At 43.0% G+C, this 22,712-nt stretch overlaps 1 protein-coding gene across 1 annotated transcript; it reads left to right on the forward strand.

The window, feature by feature from the left end:
• The first annotated feature begins 464 nt into the window (after positions 1-464).
• Positions 465-22,295, forward strand: gas2l1 (growth arrest-specific 2 like 1). Its single transcript, XM_052067736.1, has 5 exons — positions 465-1,209; positions 10,648-10,755; positions 15,881-15,977; positions 16,552-16,852; positions 18,335-22,295. Exons 1-5 carry the CDS (start codon positions 511-513, stop codon positions 20,280-20,282), a joined length of 3,153 nt encoding a protein of 1,050 aa, XP_051923696.1. The 5' UTR covers positions 465-510; the 3' UTR covers positions 20,283-22,295.
• The last annotated feature ends 417 nt before the right edge of the window (positions 22,296-22,712 follow it).

Here is a 22,712-nt window from a genome sequence, read left to right on the forward strand (position 1 = left end):
TCCTTCTTCCCGAGTTGATCCACATAATGGGATGTGCCACCGCGTCGCTCCGCTGCTTTAAGCCCCGCGGCAGGCCAACATATTGAACGCAGGAGGCGGCGCGACATGGGCCGAGTCTCTTCGTGGCGGTACGTGGGCTCGCTGTCGCTCAGAGGTCGTTATTTTATCTGGGAGAAGAAGACACAGACACGGCCACACGTGGATGTTTGTGGGCCGGGAGGATCCGGCGGCCAAGGGGCGCGTTGATTGCTCAGAGCAAGAAAACCGGCTTCCCTCACCGAGACCCACCCGGAACACGCATCCACGCGCCACGGCCGCAGCCACTCCGCATCCCGCTATGCCCGTGACAGCGGCGCAAAGCTGGGCCTCTACTCGCCGCACATGCACGCAGGCATGGGTACGTCCACACGCTTACTGGAGCTTATTTTGCAGATGAGGATTTGGAGCGCGGTTGCGCAATGAGGAGACCTGGAATCAAGTGAGACTTTTATCGATACATAATCCGACAATATGGCCGATCAGAGCAACATCCAGTCCGCCGCCTCCAAGAGCATCCGGCCCTTTAAATCCAGCGAAGAGTACCTTTACGCCATGAAGGAGGACCTGGCGGAATGGCTGAACACCCTCTACGACCTGGACCTGAGCGCAGACACCTTCGTGGATGGTCTGGAGACGGGCTGCGCCCTGTGTCGGCACGCCAACAACGTCAACCGAGCCGCACAAGACTTCCAGTTGGGGTACCCCGAGGCGGCCCAGTCCATGAAGCTGCCTCGCAAAGACGTTGTCTTCCAGTCCCGCAACGTCAGCGCGGGTTCATTCTTGGCTCGGGACAACGTGTCCAATTTCATCAGCTGGTGTCGTCAGGAGCTGTGGATCAAGGATGTGCTCATGTTCGAGACCAACGACTTGGTGGAGAGATGCAACGAGAAGAATTTTGTGCTGTGCCTGCTCGAGGTGGCGCGTCGTGGCGCCAAGTTCGGCATGCTGGCCCCCATGCTCATCCAGCTGGAGGAGGAGATCGAGGAGGAGATCCGAGACCAGCAGGGCGGCCTGCAGATGGACCCCCGAGAGCCGGAGGTGCAGAGTCCACCCGGCAGGTGCTTCGGACGCAGAGAGAGCAACCACTGCGTGGAGGACGAGCCCGAGCCGGAACCTTTCACGTGGCCCCAGAAGAGAGTTTTGTGTGACATGAGGAATTTGGATGAGTTGGTAAGTCGCCAGGGGCGCGTTTATATTCATTCCCACCCAGTAATCGATTCCTGCCCCCCCATCCTTCCCCTGCACATGCATACACACATACCGTATTTGCAGATTTGCAAGATTTGTATATATATCCACTAAAAAGTTTGAATTTGGTAAAATCTTCCCATTTCCTGAGCTACATGAAGTCCTTAAACTCTTTGTAATGACCTCCCACTGAACATTCGACAAGCCCCCTCTTTGGCCATCTTTAAAACTGGTCTCAAAACTCTTTGTTTTCTTTGGCTTTTGACTCAGTATGACTCAAACTTGATCTTAGTTTTACTGTTTTGTGGTTTCTACTATTATTGTTGTATATATGATATTTACTCCATGTACAACACTTTGTTTACAGTGGTGGTTATTTTAAAGTGCTCTATAAATACAGTTGAGTTGAGTTAAAAATCATCTTGGAGATTATTACGCTGGTCAACTAATTTTTGCAAAATATTTTAATCAGCGACACAAGTAAACTTTTGTAGGTACTGTATTTTTTATGTGCACTGAGTCTGAATCTGCCCTCATTTTCTTCTGTAGCACTTCAGGTTTTCTTAATCATAAACTAATATAATAACGATAACATTACATTTAGTATAATAATAAATGTTACATTTACAACAAGAGTTTGGTTCAGTCGGGTGGATTTTTTAAATTCTGAAACCTCACAGCTATAATTTAGAGCGAATGGTAAACTCTGTATTGCACAAACGTTTGTCGGTCAAAATAAAAGAACAATGAAAAGATTTCAAAAACCCAACGTGCTAGAATAAAAAGTAAATATTTTTTTCAATTTTAACATTTAATAAAAAAGTCAGAAGTCTTGCATGGAAATCAGTTTCAAACACATATTTTAAAATACAACAATTGTTCAGTGTATGTGAAGAAGAGATTTGGTGAAAATAAATACTTATAGTATCCGTTAAAGTCAAGAAAATGTCCAATGTAGATATAGTTTTTCTGCCAAAATTAAAGGAATAGATGCATGCAGCAAGAAATATGACGTACATACACTGTTATTGGTTTAGAGGGCCCCCAACCACCCTCCCCAGGCCTCTGGTGTAAAGTTTTATTGAAATATTGCTCAACTTGATTGACACTGTCATGTAGCAATCACTTCCCAGGTTTGTTGTACTACAAAATTATTCTTGAGTAGAGACACATTAAATTTAGCAGATTGCTAAAAAGCTACCACACAAATCTACATCCCTTTGCCCTTCATGAGGAGTATACTGTGCACAAAGGGTCGAACACGGAAGGTAGTCTCAAAGTCTCCATCCACAGCGGCCAACTTTACATCATCCAGAAGTGGATATCTGCTTGCAGGTCCTTAAAAATTTACTTTGCATGTGCCAATCTCCTGCATCTATATGCAACGCCGACTGCTTAGCTCTTTCTACACTCAATTTATAGGGATTGAAGGGAGCCGCTTCAGTTGGCCAGGGGAGTCAGCTCTGTTACCTCCCACAATGGCGCAAACACCCTCTTCTATTTGCGCTAGTCTAGCAATTTATTCCCCAAAAAGAAAACTCCACCTATGCTCACAGTTAGAGTGCACTTAGCGCGGGACACAAAAATAGGGCCCAATGTCTTTAGTGTTTAATCTTGTGTGCACGACCAATCCCCAGATTGTGCAAGTGTATCTTCTATTCAGTTAAAACGCATTGCAAGTTTACTCATTGTCGTAGGCAGAGGAGTAAAAGGTCAAACGTGGCGGAATTTAATCTCTAGACCTGCCGACTCCGATCTCATGAGACAGTATTGGTGTACCTAATGTTGTTTCTAGTGAGTGTTTTTCTACCACAGAAACATGTGACAAGTGGAGCATATCCGAGCACGCTGGGTAACATGTCAGTGTTTTTTGTATTATGGTCGTGTGAGAGAAAAATTGCATTCCTTCTCACCTGAAGTGTTTGCGTGTCTGTGACGCCAAAACTCGCGCAAGAGAGATGTGGACAAAGTTAATTTGTTAGTTGTCATAATCATCTCTTTGAGACACAAACCTTCAATGCCATTCGCAAATCGGGAAGTTTCTTTTTTTATGTCCACTTAATTCCCTATAGTTGATGTTTACAAAATGTATTTGCTTCAATGACATTTCCCTTATTGTCATTGTGGTTAAACCCGTTGACCTCTTCCCGAGGCACACACGTGAGATGGGCAAAGATCTCGTGAAGAGGCAAAGCTAATGAGCAGGCAGACGGCGCAGCAGCACATACGCTTGAGGGCGAAGATGATGTTTGGGCATTGACGAGCTGAACAATGTGTCTCTTTGAGACTAAAAAGATGACAGCGGAGAAGAGGTTTTGAGGGAAGAAGGACTGGACTGGACAGTCATGCTGCTGAAACAGCAGAGCAGAGCGCTCCTGACATGACCTCTATGGGCAGACTTTGTGAGCTTGTGGAGGAGGATATGTCCAGACTGTGTACACACTCATATGACTGAGGCTTATACAACTGCACTTTTAGGACAAAAGGTGCCTGTCTTTCTTATTTTGGTATTCAAACAGAGAGTCTTTTTTGGAGAAGTGTTTGGCTTTATTCACGTCATTACTTTCATAGAAGCACACATTATTTTGTTTTACACGCTATTTCTGTAGACAGGCACACGTCTGATTAGTGTAATAACGGGTGCATCTTCATTTTTGTGCCGGGGCAAGTGAAGGTAAGCATGTTTGCAAATTTGGTAGACTGCGCTGACAACATAATTCGCAAGGGGAGATCTTGCAGTTTACCTGTATAAATACACTTTGCACAATGTCAAGGACTGTGTGTGCCTCGACTGGCCTTATTTGAAAGGGAGTCATCTCTGTTACATCCTACAATGGCGCAAATGCTCTCTTCCACCTGTGAAAGAAAGAAAACTCCCCAAATGCACACAGTAAAACTGCATTTTGCACTTGATTTGAGCTGAGCACAACAATAGAGCCTCATAAGTTTATTCTGACTAATTTAATAACTGTTCAATATACATACTGCATACGCATTTGTCTCCAACTACAAGTGGATAAAAAGAAAAGAAAAATCATGTTTTCATGGAAATGGCATGATGGATAACCCTACCCTGGAAGTTTTTGAAAATGTTTTTCCCACCGGCATGTACATTTAGTAAATTCTGTCAACACAGAACACGTGCAAATGTTCACTCTGAGTATATATGAGTATGTCACAACCTAATGATGTAACATAGTGCTGTAATCTCTGTGAAGTTAAAAACACATCAAATCTATTTGATTCTAATTCCTTGTATCGCTAACTACTGGCACGATACACAAATTACGATCGTTTCAGTTGTGCCTTCATAGTCGCCCAGTAATACCGTCGTTTGTTTGCGTCGTCGAAATGTGAAACATTTGAAAAGGTACTTGCATAAGCAAAACTAAAGTGTGTTTGAAATGCATACCGCAGTCCAAGAGATGCCTGATGCATGCATTATGGTCATCTTCCAGCATGCATTTGTTGTTTTGATGGGCTCGCAAATTTATCCTACAAACCGTCGGGGTGGGGGGGCTTTCGTTTGTTATTTGTGTTATATGTCACAGCCTGCCTTGAGATTAGTGTTCCATAATTACTGGAAACCTCATTACGTTTAGTCATGTCTGTCAAAGAAGAAGGGAAAGTTGCAGGGGTTTAATTTTATTGGTCCGCAGCTGTTGGAGCAGACTGTGTGGCTTCTGCTCTCCATGATGACAAGTTCCTGCATCATACAGTATAGATAGCCCTCTGTCCTTAATGACTTCCTTTTGCTTCCCTTAAACCATTGATTTCTAATAATACAGCATTTTCCATCTCTCTATTAATATCCGCATTCGCTACGGATGAAATGTCATCTAATACCTTAAGATTGCTGATTCCCATGAGAGACAAAGAGAAACAAGTACATCACTGTCAGGATTAGAATTCCTTTTTTAAGTGTTAATATCTACTAAATAGGGTGGCCCGGTAGTCCAGTGGTTAGCACGTCGGCTTCACAGTGCAGAGGTACCGGGTTCGATTCCAGCTCCGGCCTCCCTGTGTGGAGTTTGCATGTTCTCCCCGGGCCTGCGTGGGTTTTCTCCGGGTGCTCCGGTTTCCTCCCACGTTCCAAAAACATGTGTGGCAGGCTGATTGAACACTCTAAATTGTCCCTAGGTGTGAGTGTGAGTGTGAGTGCGAATGGTTGTTCGTTTCTGTGTGCCCTGCGATTGGCTGGCAACCGATTCAGGGTGTCCCCCACCTACTGCCCGAAGACAGCTGGGATAGGCTCCAGCACCCCCCGCGTCCCTAGTGAGGATCAAGCGGCTCGGAAGATGAATGAATGAATACTATCTACTAAATATGCACTTATGTTAGTTAGAGCTGCTTCTGTGTCCTAAAAGCAAACAGTTGATACGCAGCCTGGCGTCATGTTTGCAAAGCAAGGGCATGTCCGGTTTACTTTCTTGGTTCCTGCCACTTGCGCATTTTCACCATTGTTGTTCTTCGGTGATGCATTGACGACTTTGCCCTTACTCATCTCACCGTGGGACCTCTTTACACTTAAAGTTAGGGAAGTAACCAGGCACTCATTTCCTTCATCAGAACTTGAGTCAGGGGCGCGTGCGTCAGTAGTTCTGTCAAGGCAATAGAATGGGAGTGACATCATTGCGATACTCATAAAAACAATTGATCTCCACATGGTTTCATTTAAAGAGTTTTCTCTTTGACCTTGTAACTAGTCTTTATGTCCATATCGTGTTTATCCTCTTCTTGAGGGGATTTGATCATATCTCCACTAGCGAGGGATTATGACAGCGACTCCAACTTTATATACAGTGCATTGTATGCATTTCGGCACTGCGCATTTTCTAGGTTGCTATTAGGCCAGGAGCTGCTCATGTAGGCTGTGCAATGCCTATACTGTAATTAAAAAGCATTCAGCCCCCTGTCTCTAATGGACATTCATATTGTTCCCCATGTCGGCATCAATGTGCTGTGCGTATATAATCTGAAGACAAAGCGCCATCCTTTTTGCCATATTTCCAACTGGTTCATCGTTTTCCTCACCCGAGGCTTCAGCTGTAGTTGTTACATTCCCATCCCCCCACCTCTCGTTGCCAGATAGAGCTAAGAAACAGAACAGTATGTCTTGTGGTAAATGAATAGACTATCACTGCTGACAGTGCGGTAACTAAATGCTGTAATTTCAATCAAAGTCTTTGTTTGGATGGAGATGAGAGCAGAGGTCGGGGGGGAGGGGGGGATGAGGGGATGCGCCGGATCCTTTTATGGGCTAGTTAGTTATCACATGCTCCAACTCATGCATTGAGGAAATCCAAAAACAAAAAGCATGGTAGACAAAAGAGCGGGTCCCCCCCCGAGTGACTTTACTGTACACTCGGCTAAACCTGACTGCAGTCGATGCTGCTCTGAGAAGAAGAGCTACAGTAGAGCGCAAGAAAAGTAGGTCATTCCTGCCCTGCATTGGGTCACACGCTTTGCTGAGAGAGCGTGGCTCCACTCATTGCTTCTGTCTTTCATTGTCACATGCTCTCATGGCTGTCAGGTGTCACCCGTTTTAGGGTTCTTTCCCCTGGGGACTTTGCACATAGCCCAAGGTGTCCATCCTTCCAGGCAGTGAGAAACAACCGACTTAAATGGCATGTCGTCTGTTTTATGGCTCCTTATAAAACTGTTTCATAATATCGGCTGCTTGTCTGTATGATTGGTGTTTAATTACGCGTTGATCTGAGCGGGCTTCTGTCCGCGTGTGGTTATTTCCTGCGCCTGCCTGCAGCGTCTTCAAGGAGGTCTCAGGTGGCCATTGCACAGAATGACCCCATTGATTGCTCCAGTCTGACTTTGTACGTGCAAACATTCACCATAGATTCCACTAATTTGATTTAATATCGAATCATTTTCTGGACATGTTGAGAAATAAATGGTCATTGATCACGTGATTGCTACAGCTTGGCGGTGAAATAAAAAAAATTCAGCTTGGATAAGATCACACTGCAGCTGACAGAGGAAAGCAATACATAACTTGTTGCTTTGGGGTTAGAAGTGTCTGTTCAACCAGCTACGTGCGAAGATAAACACCACCTCTTCAGTCAAGCATGCAAATGTTAAAAATTCACCATTTTGCTTCCTGTAAATATTATTCATTGCACTGCATTGGCTAGGTACATTAAGTACTGATTAGTTTTGAGCAAAGAAATATTTTACACCAAGACTTTGTAAACTAGGCTATGGTAAAATAACATAATTCATGCACGGTGGGATCTAAATAGGGACGGTGTCCTTCATGTAGCATATACAGTAGCAGTATTGTCATAATTATTTATTGTGGGATCCTAATCTATTACTATTCCATATTACAATGTTTCTCCCTTGATATCCAATTTGTTTTTTTTTGACGAGCATTTAAGTTGTCCAACTTTTCCTTCCTGGCGCAGCATAAGAAAACAAAAACAAAAACTCCAATTCAAATGTAGACATTGGGCACCAGCAATTGGCACACAGTTATTGGCATTACAAAAATTCACAGGTTGCCATATCAATAGTTCCATGCAAGACGTGAATGTGATTGGAAGTCCCGCACGAGTTCTAAAAGGATGCCGTTGTTTCCATGTCGGAATTTCCATTCATGGTACGTAGATAATATCTTTGAATCCTTTTCACTTTTGAAAAATGCCACGTCATCACAATTTTAATTCTGTGAAAACACTGTGTGTTCTCTCTCTCCCTGTGATTGACTCACAGACATCAAATAATTGAAACGGTTCCTGTAAATTCCTATCTAGGGAGTTTCCATAATCTCTAGTTTTTTTATTGTTGAAGTTTGGTAATAATTATCTCTTGCATAACAATCCCGTGATGAGCTCGTGTTCTTGCACGCAAGCACACCTATGTTTGTCAAAAGCACTAAGCCAACATAGATTGTTGACTCCTGATCTTATTTGTCCAAAAGTCTCAGAGTAAAATAGAGCCGTACACGTGTGAAATGGCATGCAAAATCTTGATCCCTTCCCCTCCCATTTCCCCTCTTCACCGTCCCTGAGGGGTAGGCTCAGCCCTCAGTATCAGTCTATCTCTTCCACGAATGCTCCTTCATGTGCTTGCAGGTCAGGAAGGCAAGGAATGAAAACGTTTTAATGCAAACACTCCAGATAGAACTTGTCACCGACATGACACGTAATTCCAGTTCAACCGTAACTAAAACCAAAATGGCCGTCAAAGCGATCTCTTCATTCAAAAATACATAAAATAAAATAAAATAAAATACAATAAAAATGTTGTCACCCTATTTTTGCATCTAGACATTCCTAACTTAGGATAGTAGGCAGCATGTTGTGAATCGTTCATTTTTTCCCTCTCTTTTTTTTTCTTGCTTTGAACATCTGCACATCCTACTCCAAGCATCTCATGTGACCAGCCTCCATTTATAATTCATCCATCCGTTTCTCACCGCCTTCAGGCGCCTCGTTCCCAATATTTCTTGCCTGACCTTGTCTTTCTCCTCCCCCTCTATCTGGTTGTGGTGTGTAAGACGTTGAGTGTACCTTGTGTGTGCATGAATTTCCAGGCGAGCGACGGCTTGGGAAGAGCACACATTTCATTTTGAAGAGAAAAATACTTGAACACATGGCAGGGGCTTGTTTGGAATAAAATAGGTGACCTCATGAAGCTGAACAGCTGAGAGCAAAGAATGAAAAAAAATATTGCAAACGGAACCATTGGAAAGGCTGTGTGTGTGTGTGTGTGTGTGTGTGTGTGTGAGTGTGTGTGTGTGTGTGTGTCTGTTTCCATGGCAATGGTTCCATTAACTCACAGGCTGGGGGTTTTCCAAACAGGGCTACTCACAAATTGAAAATCACAGTGACGGAGCAGACAGAAAGAGGGCAGGCACATGCATATACTGTTGCAATGTAAGCAAACAAAATACAGCAAGTCAAGAGGTGACTGAGCCAGGTGGCAGTCCGCATCCCAGCTGCGATTCCACCCATTTAATTGGCAAGAGGCCGCCCCAAAGGAAATGAGAATCTTCTCAACACACTAGGTGAAGGCTGCACTTCTTTCATCCCGTGTGCCTTGTGTAGTGCAGCCCCGGCTGTCGAAAAGATGGAAGCTGATGATATGATTATGGCGTCTGAATTGAAGCATAATCTCATCTACTTGCAATCATTGGCTCCTGTGTCCACACTTTGCGAAGGTGACATGCGAAGGCCCTCGTAAGTCTTTTTACAAATGCAACTAATACCCTGTTAAAAAAAAAAAAAAACATCTTATTTGGCGGGGCAAAAATGGTCATTTAAGTTGGAAGAACTTAAAATATTTAAGTATTGACATTTATGGCAACGGTATTAGCACAACAAAGCAAGCAAGCAAGCTAACTATCTCTAAGTTAGGGAGAATATACGAGGAATTCTTTGTTGTGAAATGCGAAAAAAATATGGTCACGACAGCAAAAGTTAAAATATTTTGTTGACTTTGACCAACTTTAAATTTTATTGAAGCTTGTTGCCTTCAAATTTTAAGTTCATGCAACCTTTTTTTTTTGAGATTGTACTTTTTACTTGTCACACAAGTACAAAAAAGAAGTAAATGCTGCTCTCTTATTTGAAACTCAGTCTCTTTACCTCACATCACCTCTCTAATCAAATATATACCCACAGATTCTGTTGATTGATTCTTATTATTAACATTATAAGTTATTGTAACTCTCATGAATTGTGCTTTGGTATTTGGCACATAATGACGTAAAAGTTATTGGAGTTGGGTTCTTGGTGTTCTGTCAACCAAGAAGTTCCAGCACACTTGTTTGAGACATGCCAAGAACAAGATGTGAGTTGTCCAATCCTGAGAGAGCTCAGGGCTGTATAGCACAGGCAGATCTGGCTCCACCCTGCAGTCGTGTCTGACTCCAGTTGCCTAATAAGCAGCCCCAACCACAGCAAGGGCGCTGGCTTGTGATCGCAATTCAAAATCCAGCTGGCGGCGCTGGCCTGCTGACATCATCACCGCCACCACCACCACCTCCCCCATCTGCTCCTGCTCTGGTTTGTGGGCTCCTTCCCTACCATCGCCCGATGTTGCCACTGCCAGAAACAATGTCACATAGGACAGAGTGTATCCATCGCTATGTCGGCATATTTATTTTTAACCGAAGTAATCTGGAGAAATAAGTCTAGGAAGTGCTCCTAATGTGGCAAGAGAAATGGGTGGAGCACTCTATCACCTAGTAGATCCAAAGAGTGGACTTGGAAAGGAAAATGACACACACGCTAAACGTACAGAATGCATACTTATTGTGTAGCTGACATTTCTCTCTGTAAAGGTCACAATTACAGATATGTGACTAAGCATGACCTCATCTCGGCTTCGCAGACGTGTGGGATAGGAAGAGGTCAATGGAGCTGTTCCTTAATGAGTGTTGTGTTTTGTTCCTCTCAGGTCCGTGAGATTCTGGGCCGGTGTTCCTGTCCAGCTCAGTTTCCTATGATCAAGGTGTCAGAGGGCAAGTACAAAGTGGGAGACTCCAGTGCGCTGATCTTCATAAGGGTATGTCCATCAACTTTTCTCGGCTTCTAGTATAATGACACTTGATTATATGTTAGTAAAAGGGTTCAGTTAAAATGGTGACTCTATTGAATCGCTTTGAGTCCTTAAGCTGCTTGAGCTCGATTGTCGCACACATTCTGCATAAGCTTCAATAAGGCTGCTGATGTAATCAGCTGCATTTGTCCCATCGTTGAAAATTATTATTTTGTCCTTTTGAGGTCTGCTGTAATTGCACCGTAACATACGGTGGTAGCTTCAATAAATCAATCCGTATGTTGGAGGAATAACAGAGGGCTGTCTCAGCATGTTAAGAGCAAAGCTGCTTTTTTTTCTTTCTTCTTTGACATCACAGTCTGAGAGCATCATCACAGTGCAGTGGAACCTCTGAGGTCAAACACAATTTGGTTCGAGATGCCGATCAACCTCCGATTTGGTCACATTTTGGAACCAGCTTTCCCATTTAGAAATGTAATTCCTCTGTTTGGGTTCAAAATGTCATCCTAGAACCTGTATGAACCATACAAAGCTTTTTTTCACCATTCTCAAATGTCACCCAAAAAAAGTGGTTAAGATAAGATATCCTTTATTCGTCCCACACTGGGGAAATTTACAATACGGTACATAGGGTACCGGTATATTAAATCTTCATCAAACAAAAACAAAATCAATGTCACACTACGTAGCGGGAAGGAAGGCTTTCGGGATTCACATGACTTCATGTATGCAATTTTCACTCTCTCAGCAGTCACAAAAGTGGAAAAATAAAGAAACCACTCCCTCAAGTCAACTTAGTTTTATTTCTCGGGCACTTTAGATCCAAAGTGCTGTGCATGAATATACCGTAACATACAACATGAACATAAAGCATAAGACAATTGACGAGAGTAGTTTAGAAGCAATACAACAATAATAAAGTTTTAAAAAATACAGTCAAAACAAATAACCCTAAAACAAGCTGTCTTGAAGTTTGTTATAAAAATCGGTTTGAAGGTATGTTTAAAAACGAACAGCAACATGCTCGTCTGATGTGCCTTAGGAGGTCATTCCATAGTTTGGGATCAGGCCAGCAATAGAAATAGCTCCATCACCTCTGAACTTCAACTTAGTCTTTGACCTCAATGACAATTTACAATTTGTGAGTGTGTGCTTGGCAGGTGAGTCTCTTCATATAAAGACGAGATTGAATTGAATTTACGCATACGATTGTTCTTTCATGATCGATTTATCATATTCATCATATTGTCCTGATCAACCAGAACCGATATGCTCCATGTTTGATTGTATATCGTACTTCACTATACCGTGACATCGCAACAAGATTTCCAGCTCTTTTTCTCGACATCATTGGTACCAACAATAAATAAATTGAAAAAAACAGTCCTCCAGTCTGACGTCTCTCTCGCATGGTGCCAAGCATGATGATACGTCAACCTCTTTTGAGTTTTTCAGTCAATTTAAAGACCGTGTTTGAATCTTGGGGGTTCGACTGTAAGCACTGCAATTGCACACTGTGTTCACTGTTTTGAAAACAGTTGTCTGGCCCACTCCCAGAACTGCACTTTTTCCCAGTGAGACACAAATAGAGATTTAGGTCATTTCCTGCATTGGCCTTTATCTCGGCAGTATTTTTGCGCAGGCAGCACTGTTTGTCTCAGTTTCAGATAAGGAGTTGCCACTATACCCGCATCAAACCTCATAGGACTGGGTGTGGAGACTGCTAGGCAGTATTGATTCAGTCTCGCTTACCTATATGGTGCCCCTGGCAGATTAATGGGATGGTGTACCAAATTGTGAACATCTACAGGCTCGATCTGCTCCACTGTCAGCGTCGATACACATTTCACTGCGTGGTTCCACCTTGTCAATACTTCACATTGTGGAATTTGATAAATAAAAAGTACTGTTTCTCAGTGCTTTCAAGATTTAGATTTAACATGTATTCTTCTTCTTCTTCGGACACTTGATTAGCCACATCTGTGCAGCTTATGATGCATTTTGAATCATCTGTACCACAGATGATTCAAAACTATTTTTTTTTTTTACAGAATTCTTTTGATACACGGGGCTACAAACACTTTGCAGTTCTTCGCCATCCCCTGCAAATGTAACTGCAAAGTGAATCATATTAAACTTTTAAAGTCCTCTTTGCGCATCTTTGTAAGTGCAGAATAACTGAAACTTCTTTCATCGGATCCCGTTGAAAGGTACCTAATATTGTGAATGGCTATGTCAATCGTGTTTTGCTGTAATTCTCTCAGACAAATACACACCTACTGTGTATTTTATGATACTTACCGGTATACGAATTACCAGAACTGCCATATTAGTCAAATGTGTTGATGGCATGTGAGTAAACAAAAAGTGATGTCGTGTTGCCACTCTTTATTCATAAGTGCGTTGTTGGAGTGTGCGTGTGATTTTCTGTGTGCTCATCTGCCATTCTGGGAGCGTTTCACTTGTCAGATTAGTTCTGTTCACACTGTCTCCGCCCTCTCCCAGTTCCTCTAGGAGGATGGCAGTGATTATGCATATGCCTGAACAGCCATACAAGTGAGGCCAACACGCCTCTTTTATTCTACTGAGCAGAGGAAGCTGTGGTTGCCTTGATCGCCAAAAAAAAAAGACAAAACTATTCAGCAGCTAAAGCTTTGTCAAGGGTGTTGGTGGCTGAAAAAGGCCATGAAACAGATAAAGCAAATGGGCAACTGAGCCATTAGGACAGAGGAGTAGTTGATAATGTTTCTTTTCCTTGAGGGAGGCCACTTTTCCTGAGAAAAGGATGCTTTCAGTCACGAATATAGGATTTGATCAACAAAATGAGAGCGATCATTGTTTGAACGTGTGCATTTATTAAGATGCTGTTGCTATAGAAACAGGGTTTGAGTGTGTCGAGCCCCAGCAGCTGAGCCAGCAATGGAAAGTGGAAGATGGTCCTTGAACATCTTTTTGGCCAGCTTGTGGGATCTGGAAATGAATATATGGCGTACGATTTTTTCATAAAACGGAACAAAGGGTTTGGATATGTTTACAATTGCAATTGGACACAGAGTGTTTTGTTGAATCACGTAATCGAAGCTTTGGCATGGCACACTGTAAATCTGCTCAAATGCTGGTTTCAGAACGACTGACTGTTGCATCACTTAGTCTCTCTAATCATTTTTTTCCCTTGCACTTTAGTTTTAAGTGATCTGCACTGTTTGATTTTATGGCTCATTTTGTGGGAAGATTATACACTGTATATATTTGATCAAAAGTGACATCATTTCAATTACGATTATGTGAGTAAGTAAGTGTCCTCGGTCGACAAAATTAAATAAATTCTCAAAATTCCAACAGCATATTCACTTGGATATAGATTTTAAAACTAATCCACAAAGCCTCACAAATGTTCACAAATGTGATTTTTGTGCCATGTCTAAATATGCTTTGCAGTTGCTGTATTTTTCAGAAATGGAATCGAAAATGCACACTGCACATTCTTGTTCAACTGTGTATGTGCAAATTCAAACATGCAAAATGCCTTTTCATTTTGAGTTAATGTCATTCTTAACCTTGGAAACAAAAAAGAAGGAAAAAGCAAACAATCAACTAAAATTAAAATTAACATTAAACCTACGTTGTACACATTTTGTTAAAATTCGAGACCTTGATTTGATTTTTCAACACTATGAACTTATATTTTCGAGCAGATTATGTAATCTGCTCCAAGGTTAAACCATTGCCCTCGTAAAAGCTTGACTTCCTTAAGGTTCTCCTGCACAGGCCTTTTTTTTTTTGTATGTGACATTTAAATATTCAGGTGTAAATGCAATTTACACTCTTAATAAAAATGCACATTGAAATACTTAAGTGTTAAGTTAAAAACAAACCCATCCATCTTCTATACCGCTTATCCTGGCCATAGGGCCTTGGGGTCCATGCACCTTTCATGTGATTATTAAGATAACATGTGGAAATAACGAATACTAATCATTTATTTCAAATTTTACGACCTTTGGGCCATTCCACCGTGTTCATGTGTATCTTTAACATCTACCAAAAGAGAAACAATAACTGTAGTATATGTACTAGACTACTGTTCACATCAAAATATGAGAAAGTCACTAAACTGTTCTTAGGTAGCAGTATCAGACAACCAGTGACACTGTCACCAGCCTGAAGCCAGGTCACTTGAGAGTAAGCAGTTTATGCTCTGACAAAGATAAGCAGATCAGCTGTTTTGACGCATCATCATGCAGGAGGGGAGCAGAGTGAGCCAGATGAGACTAGTGGATTGACGAGAAAACGTATTATAGAGAAGGTGGGGTCAGACGGAGGCGCGCACATCCCATGTCTGTGGCCTCTCCCTGACCACGATTTGGAACCCGGTGATTAGATGCTACGCCACGTGCGATGAGCCCAAAATAAATGTTGTGCCAGGATAAAGAGATGTACCCTGATGGATTGTCGCAGACCCAGGTACGACCTTTTAAAACATGTGGCTGGCAGCACCTATTACACAACACGATGCGAGGCGGCGCATCACATCAGGCAGAGTGTGTTGCTTCAGTGAGGACAGCTTCTGCCTGGAGGGAGTGCGGCTCTTCACTCTGATCTTGTGGATGTGTGTGCCTCAGAGAGCAGAGGAGAGTAGAAAGTGACATCGCCATGACCCCCCCTCTGTTAGGGACAACCACCCTCATTTCCCCGCTCCACTCTCTGACAACTAAATTCCCAGAGTGGACAGCAGGGGTGAGTTGTTACCATGCTAATTTTACCACGCTATCCTCTGAGGGAATATCAAACCAGACGAATGCAAAAGGCCAAAATGCAAATCTTTACAACGCAACAGCTCTTTATTATGCTACCTTTTCAGTTTAATTGTGAGTTGGCATGGCAATGAACAGCCCTCTTAATGATGGCAGCTGGGCGTGATGGAGGAGAAAGGGGGAGATGTGGGGGGAGGGTGAAAGAGGGGGCATCTAGATGTTATGTAACATTTTCGGCAAGCTGTCCCACTTGTAGAAGAATCTATTGACTGTTGTGCTGCAATACATGAAAAACATTCATCGGTTTAACATTTCCATATATGGTGATGTGATTGTGTGCTGAAACATTGTTTTCTTGTTTTTTGTTTCGGCTTCAGGTCCTTCGTACCCATGTGATGGTACGTGTTGGAGGGGGCTGGGACACATTGGAACACTACTTGGACAAGCATGACCCATGTCGCTGTGCAGCCTTTGGTGAGCTCACTTACTTTTGCCCGTCAGTTGCTTTACTGAACAGCAACATTTGTAGTATCTTGTTCTGTTTGAATCTAAGGTTCTAAACAAATTATCCCCAATTGTGAGCTGTGTTCGGAAAAGGTGTGGACACCGTAAGGACCGCACATGAGAGGAAATTCATAATGGGTCCATTTATCGCTGTTATTCAGCTTTGTGTATACGCCTTCTATTTCATTTTGACCTCTGACTCATTGGACATTAGCCAAGAAAAGAACACATTCATCCAGGTTTGCAATGGAAAATGTGCTTTAACTGCTACCATGACCTGAAAGTACTGACATTTAGCTTTGCAATAACTTGTGAGAAGCAATGTCCAAAGTGTTTCTGAAATGGTGACATCATGGACTTCTGTCCGGCTGATGCAAGCTGCAATTACTTTTAGTCAGAGTTGCATGGCTAACAACCTCAGTCAATATCATGGTCGCTGTCCCGTAAGCAAAATATTTAGTCCTCCTTTTGATATCCAAAACCTGATTTGGTTGTCCTTGATTGGCTTCTGTTATTAAACCCCCGTCCACTTGTCACCCTGTAGCCCACCGGTACCATCAGGCCAAGGCCAGTGGCCAAAGTCAGGGAGGCCAGAGTAAGTCCTCAAGTGCACATTCTTCCCGCTCAACAAGTCCTGGTCCACACTGGCGAAACGACGGCATGGCACCTTACAAACCACCCGACAGACGCACGCTGGAGCCCTCATCCACACCTTGTGCCTCAAACGCTTCCACAAGACCAAGCCACGCTCAGAACTTCTCTGCCCCTACTGAACCGGAACCGCGTACTGGTCTTCCACGACCACCCAGAGATCGCTCGGAACCTCGAGCTTTCAACCCGCTGAGGTGAGTGTGCGTGTCTACAAAGTGTGCAGGAAAGTTCATTCATGATACGGAAGTAATCGCTCTCAGGTTATCTTTTGCCTCTTGTTCTTTTGTGCCACCTGGCAGGGCAGCCCGAGAAAAAAACAATTTGACGTATGCACAACAAGTGCAAATGCCAAGAAGCAGATTAGATTAGACCGGAACAGACTTATCTAATCTCAGGTGACATTGCCTTGTTAAATCCGCCTCACCCGACCACTCTTTAGCACCGTCTAGTGGAGAACATTCAATAAGAGGCTCTTCTGCGTCCTCTTCTTTCTAACAGCTTTGTCACTCTCCTCCATTTCCTTCACTTCAGTGAACATGAAAGATGACCAGATCATTTCACCCCATGCCTGACTCGAACAAATAAACTCTGATGTGCTTCGGAATTTGCATGTTCCGTGATTGAATAGTAGTGACAAAGCCAGATTAGCAGCATTGTCCCCCAGCCGCTTGTCCGCTGCTTGTAAAGAGAATTAAGGCCTAATACATTTGGTTCAATTCAGACATTCCTCATAGATCAGTGGGAAAGCACTGTTTTAAACATAATGACGTGGTTATTTTGGCACAAGGCCAATGTCCTGTATTTAGAAATGACACTCGATAGATGTCAAGTCCAGAGAACGTTCAAATTAACTCTGAGTGGGTGCTGGATTCCAGACGAGAGAAATTGTAATCAGCCCACTATCCCTCGACAACTGTTGAAAGCTAACTGGGGAACTAGGTCAACAGGTGGGCTTGCTTTCTGCAACGAATTACCAAATTTGGGCATGTGTTCATTTCCTATGAAATGTTTAAATTGGTGTTATGAAGCAATCGGCAGTGATGTAATGACTCAATTTAGATTGACTCCATTTTACACCACTGAAACACAATAACAAATACATGAGAGCATAATGGAAATAAACATTTTATAATATCAGAGCAACTTTGAGTTTGTTACTGGTCTGTTTCTGATCATGAACAGGTATATAGATAACTACAGATGATATACAGTATGTGCAGACACTTAAAAGTACAACGCAGTCTTTACATATCAACCTTTGCTTACTTCCTCCTCCAAGTGAACATTAAGAGCTGATCGTACAGTCAGAGTGGAGAGTCCCACTGGTGCATTACCGTGGAACAGTGCCTAATTGAGAAATGGCAGGACTGTGTGTTTAGTTCTAATCCTCTCACTTGTTCCCATCTTGACTGTAATCCCCCTGGCCGTCATACCCCACTGTACGGAGAAACACTGAGCGGTGGGCCAGTTGGACATTCTCTCTTCAGTCAGGTTGTCACCAAACGTGTTCTATTAGGGACCTTGTGAAATTTGTCATTTGAAAAGTTGCTGTGAGGCAGATTGTGTCACATCCATGAAAGATGACTCAGGGAAAAGAATGACGAAACAAATATGATCCATTATCACATATTGTGTGTTTCTGAAATGTAAATGCTTCTCCCCTTATCATGTTTCAGGAACAGGGAGACAATGTTGCCCATGACCAGACGTCTCTCTGGAGATAGTGACTCTTCCACAGCGTCCTCCAAAGGAGGAGGAGGAGGAGGACGTCTCTCTCTTAGTGGGACGTCACACCGCTCTAGTGAAGAGGTTGTCTTACTTGTCAATCGAAAGGAGGGTAAGCATGTGATTGAGAGGCCTGGAAATCATAGCACACCGCGCAGCTCATTGCCCCGTGCACGCAGCCAGTCTCGGGAACGCTCAGTGATTGCTTCCGCATTGAAACCTAACCCACCTCAAGCACCTGATGGAGTTCGAAACGCACGGACGGAAAGGGGCAGATCTCTTGGTAACGAAGGTCCCAGAAGGCTACATGCTCCTCGTTCGCACAGCCAGAGTAAGGTACCCGGCCATACTCGGTCCAGTGAAGCCATACCAGGGCCTGGCCCCAGTCAAGCAGCAGCGAGACGAGAGGACTCTCGCAATAGACTGCCCCCGTCGTCTCCCAGGATAAGTGGGGTGTTGTCAAAGAGGCAGTCAGCCTCGTGCTCCAACTCACCCATTAAAGGAGTACAAACCAACAACAACAACAGCCCTAGTAAGAAGACAATAAACACTCCCAGACCCCCTCGCTTACCCTCAACAGGAAGGGGCAGAATGCTACCCCCAGTCACTGCGGCAGGACGGCGGTCTCCTCATTCCTTGCCCCGGAATTCTCACCATCATGCTGCCCACCTGCCTCGGTCATCCCAAAGCACTCGACCAAATGGACGAGGCCTCAGTAGAACCTGGTCTGGTCTGGGCCATCAGGATCCTGAAGAGGAAGGACTGGGCCCTGGGTTGGAGATGCCGCCAACCCTGGACCCGCAGAGAGAGCAGGACCTGTATCGCAGCTTTGAGGCTGAGTATTTAGCTAACACACAACAAGCCAGAGGAGGGTCGAGTAGAGTAATGGGCCAGCATGGTTCCAGAACCCATTCAGTACCTGTGCTCACTGATTCTAATATCACAGATTCTGCTTATTCGTCCTCTAACTCCTCCTCTTCCTCCCTGAACGTGGGTGCAAAGATAAGAGCCCTGCCGGACCTCAGGGAGTCCAAAAGGGCTAACCCCTGCCACTTTCCCTTAGAGGACCCCTTGAACTTACTTTACGGACACAACTTTGGCCAAGGGGAGTCCGAACACTGGAAGGAGCATGGGACTGGTCTCAAAAAGCTCCCAGGCATCTCGAGCTACACGGGACAGAAAACATCCGTTTCTTGTCCAGGAAACACTAACCGTCTGGTGAATCAGGTTCTGCCTCAAACTGTTCACTGTAAAAATATGAATGGAGACCATGGGTGTCAACAAGATAATGAATGGCACAAAAACTCACAAGGAAATGTTCTTCAGGAGACTCACCAGCCAAACTTACCAGATGATGTCCAGAATAGCGATGGTAGTGATGACCTCCCTCCCCCAAAGGCCTGTCCCTCACCTGTCCCACTGCCCCTATCCGAGGATTGCTCTTTTCAGGACTCGTCCAGTGAAAACTCTTCAATGTGCTTCAGCCTAAGCGAGTCCCACTCTGAATCTCCCCCGTCAACATCTCCCCTGGCCAATGGCAACGCAGGGGGTGAGGGACTACACGCTAACAAAGAACAAAAGAAGTTGGAAGGCGTAGCCCTTAATTCCAAACACAAACTTGCAACCAGAATGAGGCCTCGTGCTGACAACGGCCCATCAAACAACCCTTCACGAATCCCCACACTGGTCAGCTTCAGAGAAGCCCAGGTTCATGAGACACTTTCACCTTGCCACACGACACCCCTCTCCCCTCATAACTCCCGCCGTCCTACTTGCAACACCTTACACCAGGCCATCACTGATGTAGGTCATCCTCAACCCTGTTCTCCTGCCATGGGCAACAAGGATTGCACCTTCCCTGGAAAGTCAGGGAGCCTGGACACTGAAGCTTGCATGTAGCACAGAGCTGTAGGGAATAACACAAGTGGCTGTTGTCCTTACTGTTGACTACTGTGTAAAAAAATTAATATACTTTGGACTGAGCTATCGACTGTTTTATTGCATGTCACATTGCTTTTATTTTGCACTCCAGCCAAATCATTTATTACCAAAGGAATGGTGTTGAACATGTATTTTACTGTCATTATTTTTAAAGTGTGCTTGGGGAACTTTTTGCCAATAATAAGGTGTTTTTTTTGCTTGAAACTTAACAGAGCGTTAGAGAGCGCATATGTGCTGCCATGTGTGCCATGGAGGGGCATGGTCAAGTGCCAGATTTAAAGCTGCATCATTTTCCATACACAAAACCTTACTCAATTTAATCGGTGCCCTCTTGTGGTTTGTCACGGCCTTGCAAGTTAAAAAACTGCTAGAATTCTCCTAACCGGAAGTCTTCTTTGACTCAGTTTCTACATAATATATATGGGTTCGATTTTCTTTGGCACTTTTTCATAATTGTCTGTGGGTCAATGAAGGTTATATTGCTTTGTTGTCATTTTCACTGACAAAAATGTGGAGTTGTTGCCTCCGACCAAACTACTTAAGAATCCACACATGTACAGGTTTCAGTTGCATAGTAGAAAATGAATGTGTAAATAAATGGGTAGGTGCCCGCTTAGGCATGTGGGCTAGGCTTTGTATATAAGAATGCAAGGAATATAATGTAAATATTGGCTATACTAAGTCCTGGGCTGCCTTAGCTATGCAATTTTGGGTGGTGAAATGCCTTGACAGTTCCCTTTGCCTTACAATATTTTCACAATTTACGTTTTGAATGTTTCTGTTAAAAATCACAACACTACATTGCCATCATTAATGGTGAAGTAATTTGCAGGAATTGAATAAGAATGTTGAAATTTACAAAGGTCATTGCCCAGTTTAGATACATGTTAATTCTTGTCCCTGAATTCTATTATTTGGACAATTTAAGAAAACATTCAAGGAAAAATAAAACCTATTTGAGCAAATTGAGCATCTTTACATTGTAACAGATTTTATTGTGGAAAGACGTACAGTACCCCTATTTCAATTCCCAAATGATCGATCTTGGTGTCATGTGATACATAGCATCTTTCAGCAGTATGATGACATTTGATTGGTAACAAATGACTGTATCAATCGATAGGCTACTGTAGCCGGAAACATATCGGTAATTATAAACATCATTTTATTAATTAAAAAAAGAGAGAATTGTTCCGTCAGGGCCCTGTGGACAAAGCTACAAAATTATGAAACAAAACACTGCTTTTTATTTCATGTCTCAAAATATTTTCGGAAAAATATTATCTCTAGAGACATTGCAGGGAATTGACACACTGACTGGGCTTAAAAGGACTGTATTTGTGTACATGCTCTATGAGTGGGATGAAAGGGGGTTAATGTTGGGTCTTATTTATTTATTTATAAAGTGATGTTTCATTGGACTTGCGTGGCACCCTTGGGCAAGGTACTGTAAATGAAACATCTTGAAGGAAAGCCAAATTAGAGCCTTATCTGTAAAAACTATTATTGATCAATCATGATTTTTAGCTCAGATGAATTCAAATGCACAATATTATTAGAACTGTTTCAATCCATTAGTAGGGGCAAGTTTTACAAATGTACAGTATGCTTTTAATGTTCTAAAAGTTCTAAATTGAGAGTTTCCCTCTGGATTCATCAAACATATTTTCATTTGGTCTTCATAAAAGTTTACCAACGAGGAAAATATCACCTATTCAAAACAACTGTAATTAGTCTGGGCTGTCAATCTAATATCCTTAAAAAAGTTGATCTTTTTGTCTACCCTGACCAGCAAAATCTGAATGTTCAAAATTTCTTCTATGATATTTTTTTTTCACTTGAGTCAATCCATTAAATGCACTAATTGTGAAATTTTGATGTACAAAAATCTGCAATATTATAACTGGGTTTCTCTTTCGAAGGTGAAAATGCTGTTGAATCTTGGAATAAAAACTTTCCTTCTGAACTTTAGTCTTATTGTTGCTCCTTACTTTGTCCTTTATACTGTAGTTCTTAAGGAAGGAGGATTTTATTGTTCGTGTGTGCAGATTTTGCAGGATGAAGTGAAAACTAGATGGCTTGAACAGTAAACAATCATAATGATTTGCTAGAATTTATTTCCGGCATTTGGATGCCAAAAAGCTGTTTTCAGCTATTAATTTTAAGTGCAGAGTTCTCATAGTTATGTGTCTGGTGAGTGTTCCCTGGGGAGTCACATGGGATTTGTGACCCTTGTGGGGATAAGCAGATCAGAAAATGGATGGATGGATGGACACTCTACAAATCAATTGATAATTATAATTTTGTGATGTCTCTTAATCATTTTAACAGCTTTGAACCCTTTGGGAGTCAGTCACGGTTATTTCTACGTTTAATGGTCCAACCATT

The sequence above is a fragment of the Hippocampus zosterae genome, chromosome 6 (genome assembly GCF_025434085.1).
Source record: "Hippocampus zosterae strain Florida chromosome 6, ASM2543408v3, whole genome shotgun sequence".
In the NCBI taxonomy this organism is placed as follows: domain Eukaryota; kingdom Metazoa; phylum Chordata; class Actinopteri; order Syngnathiformes; family Syngnathidae; genus Hippocampus; species Hippocampus zosterae.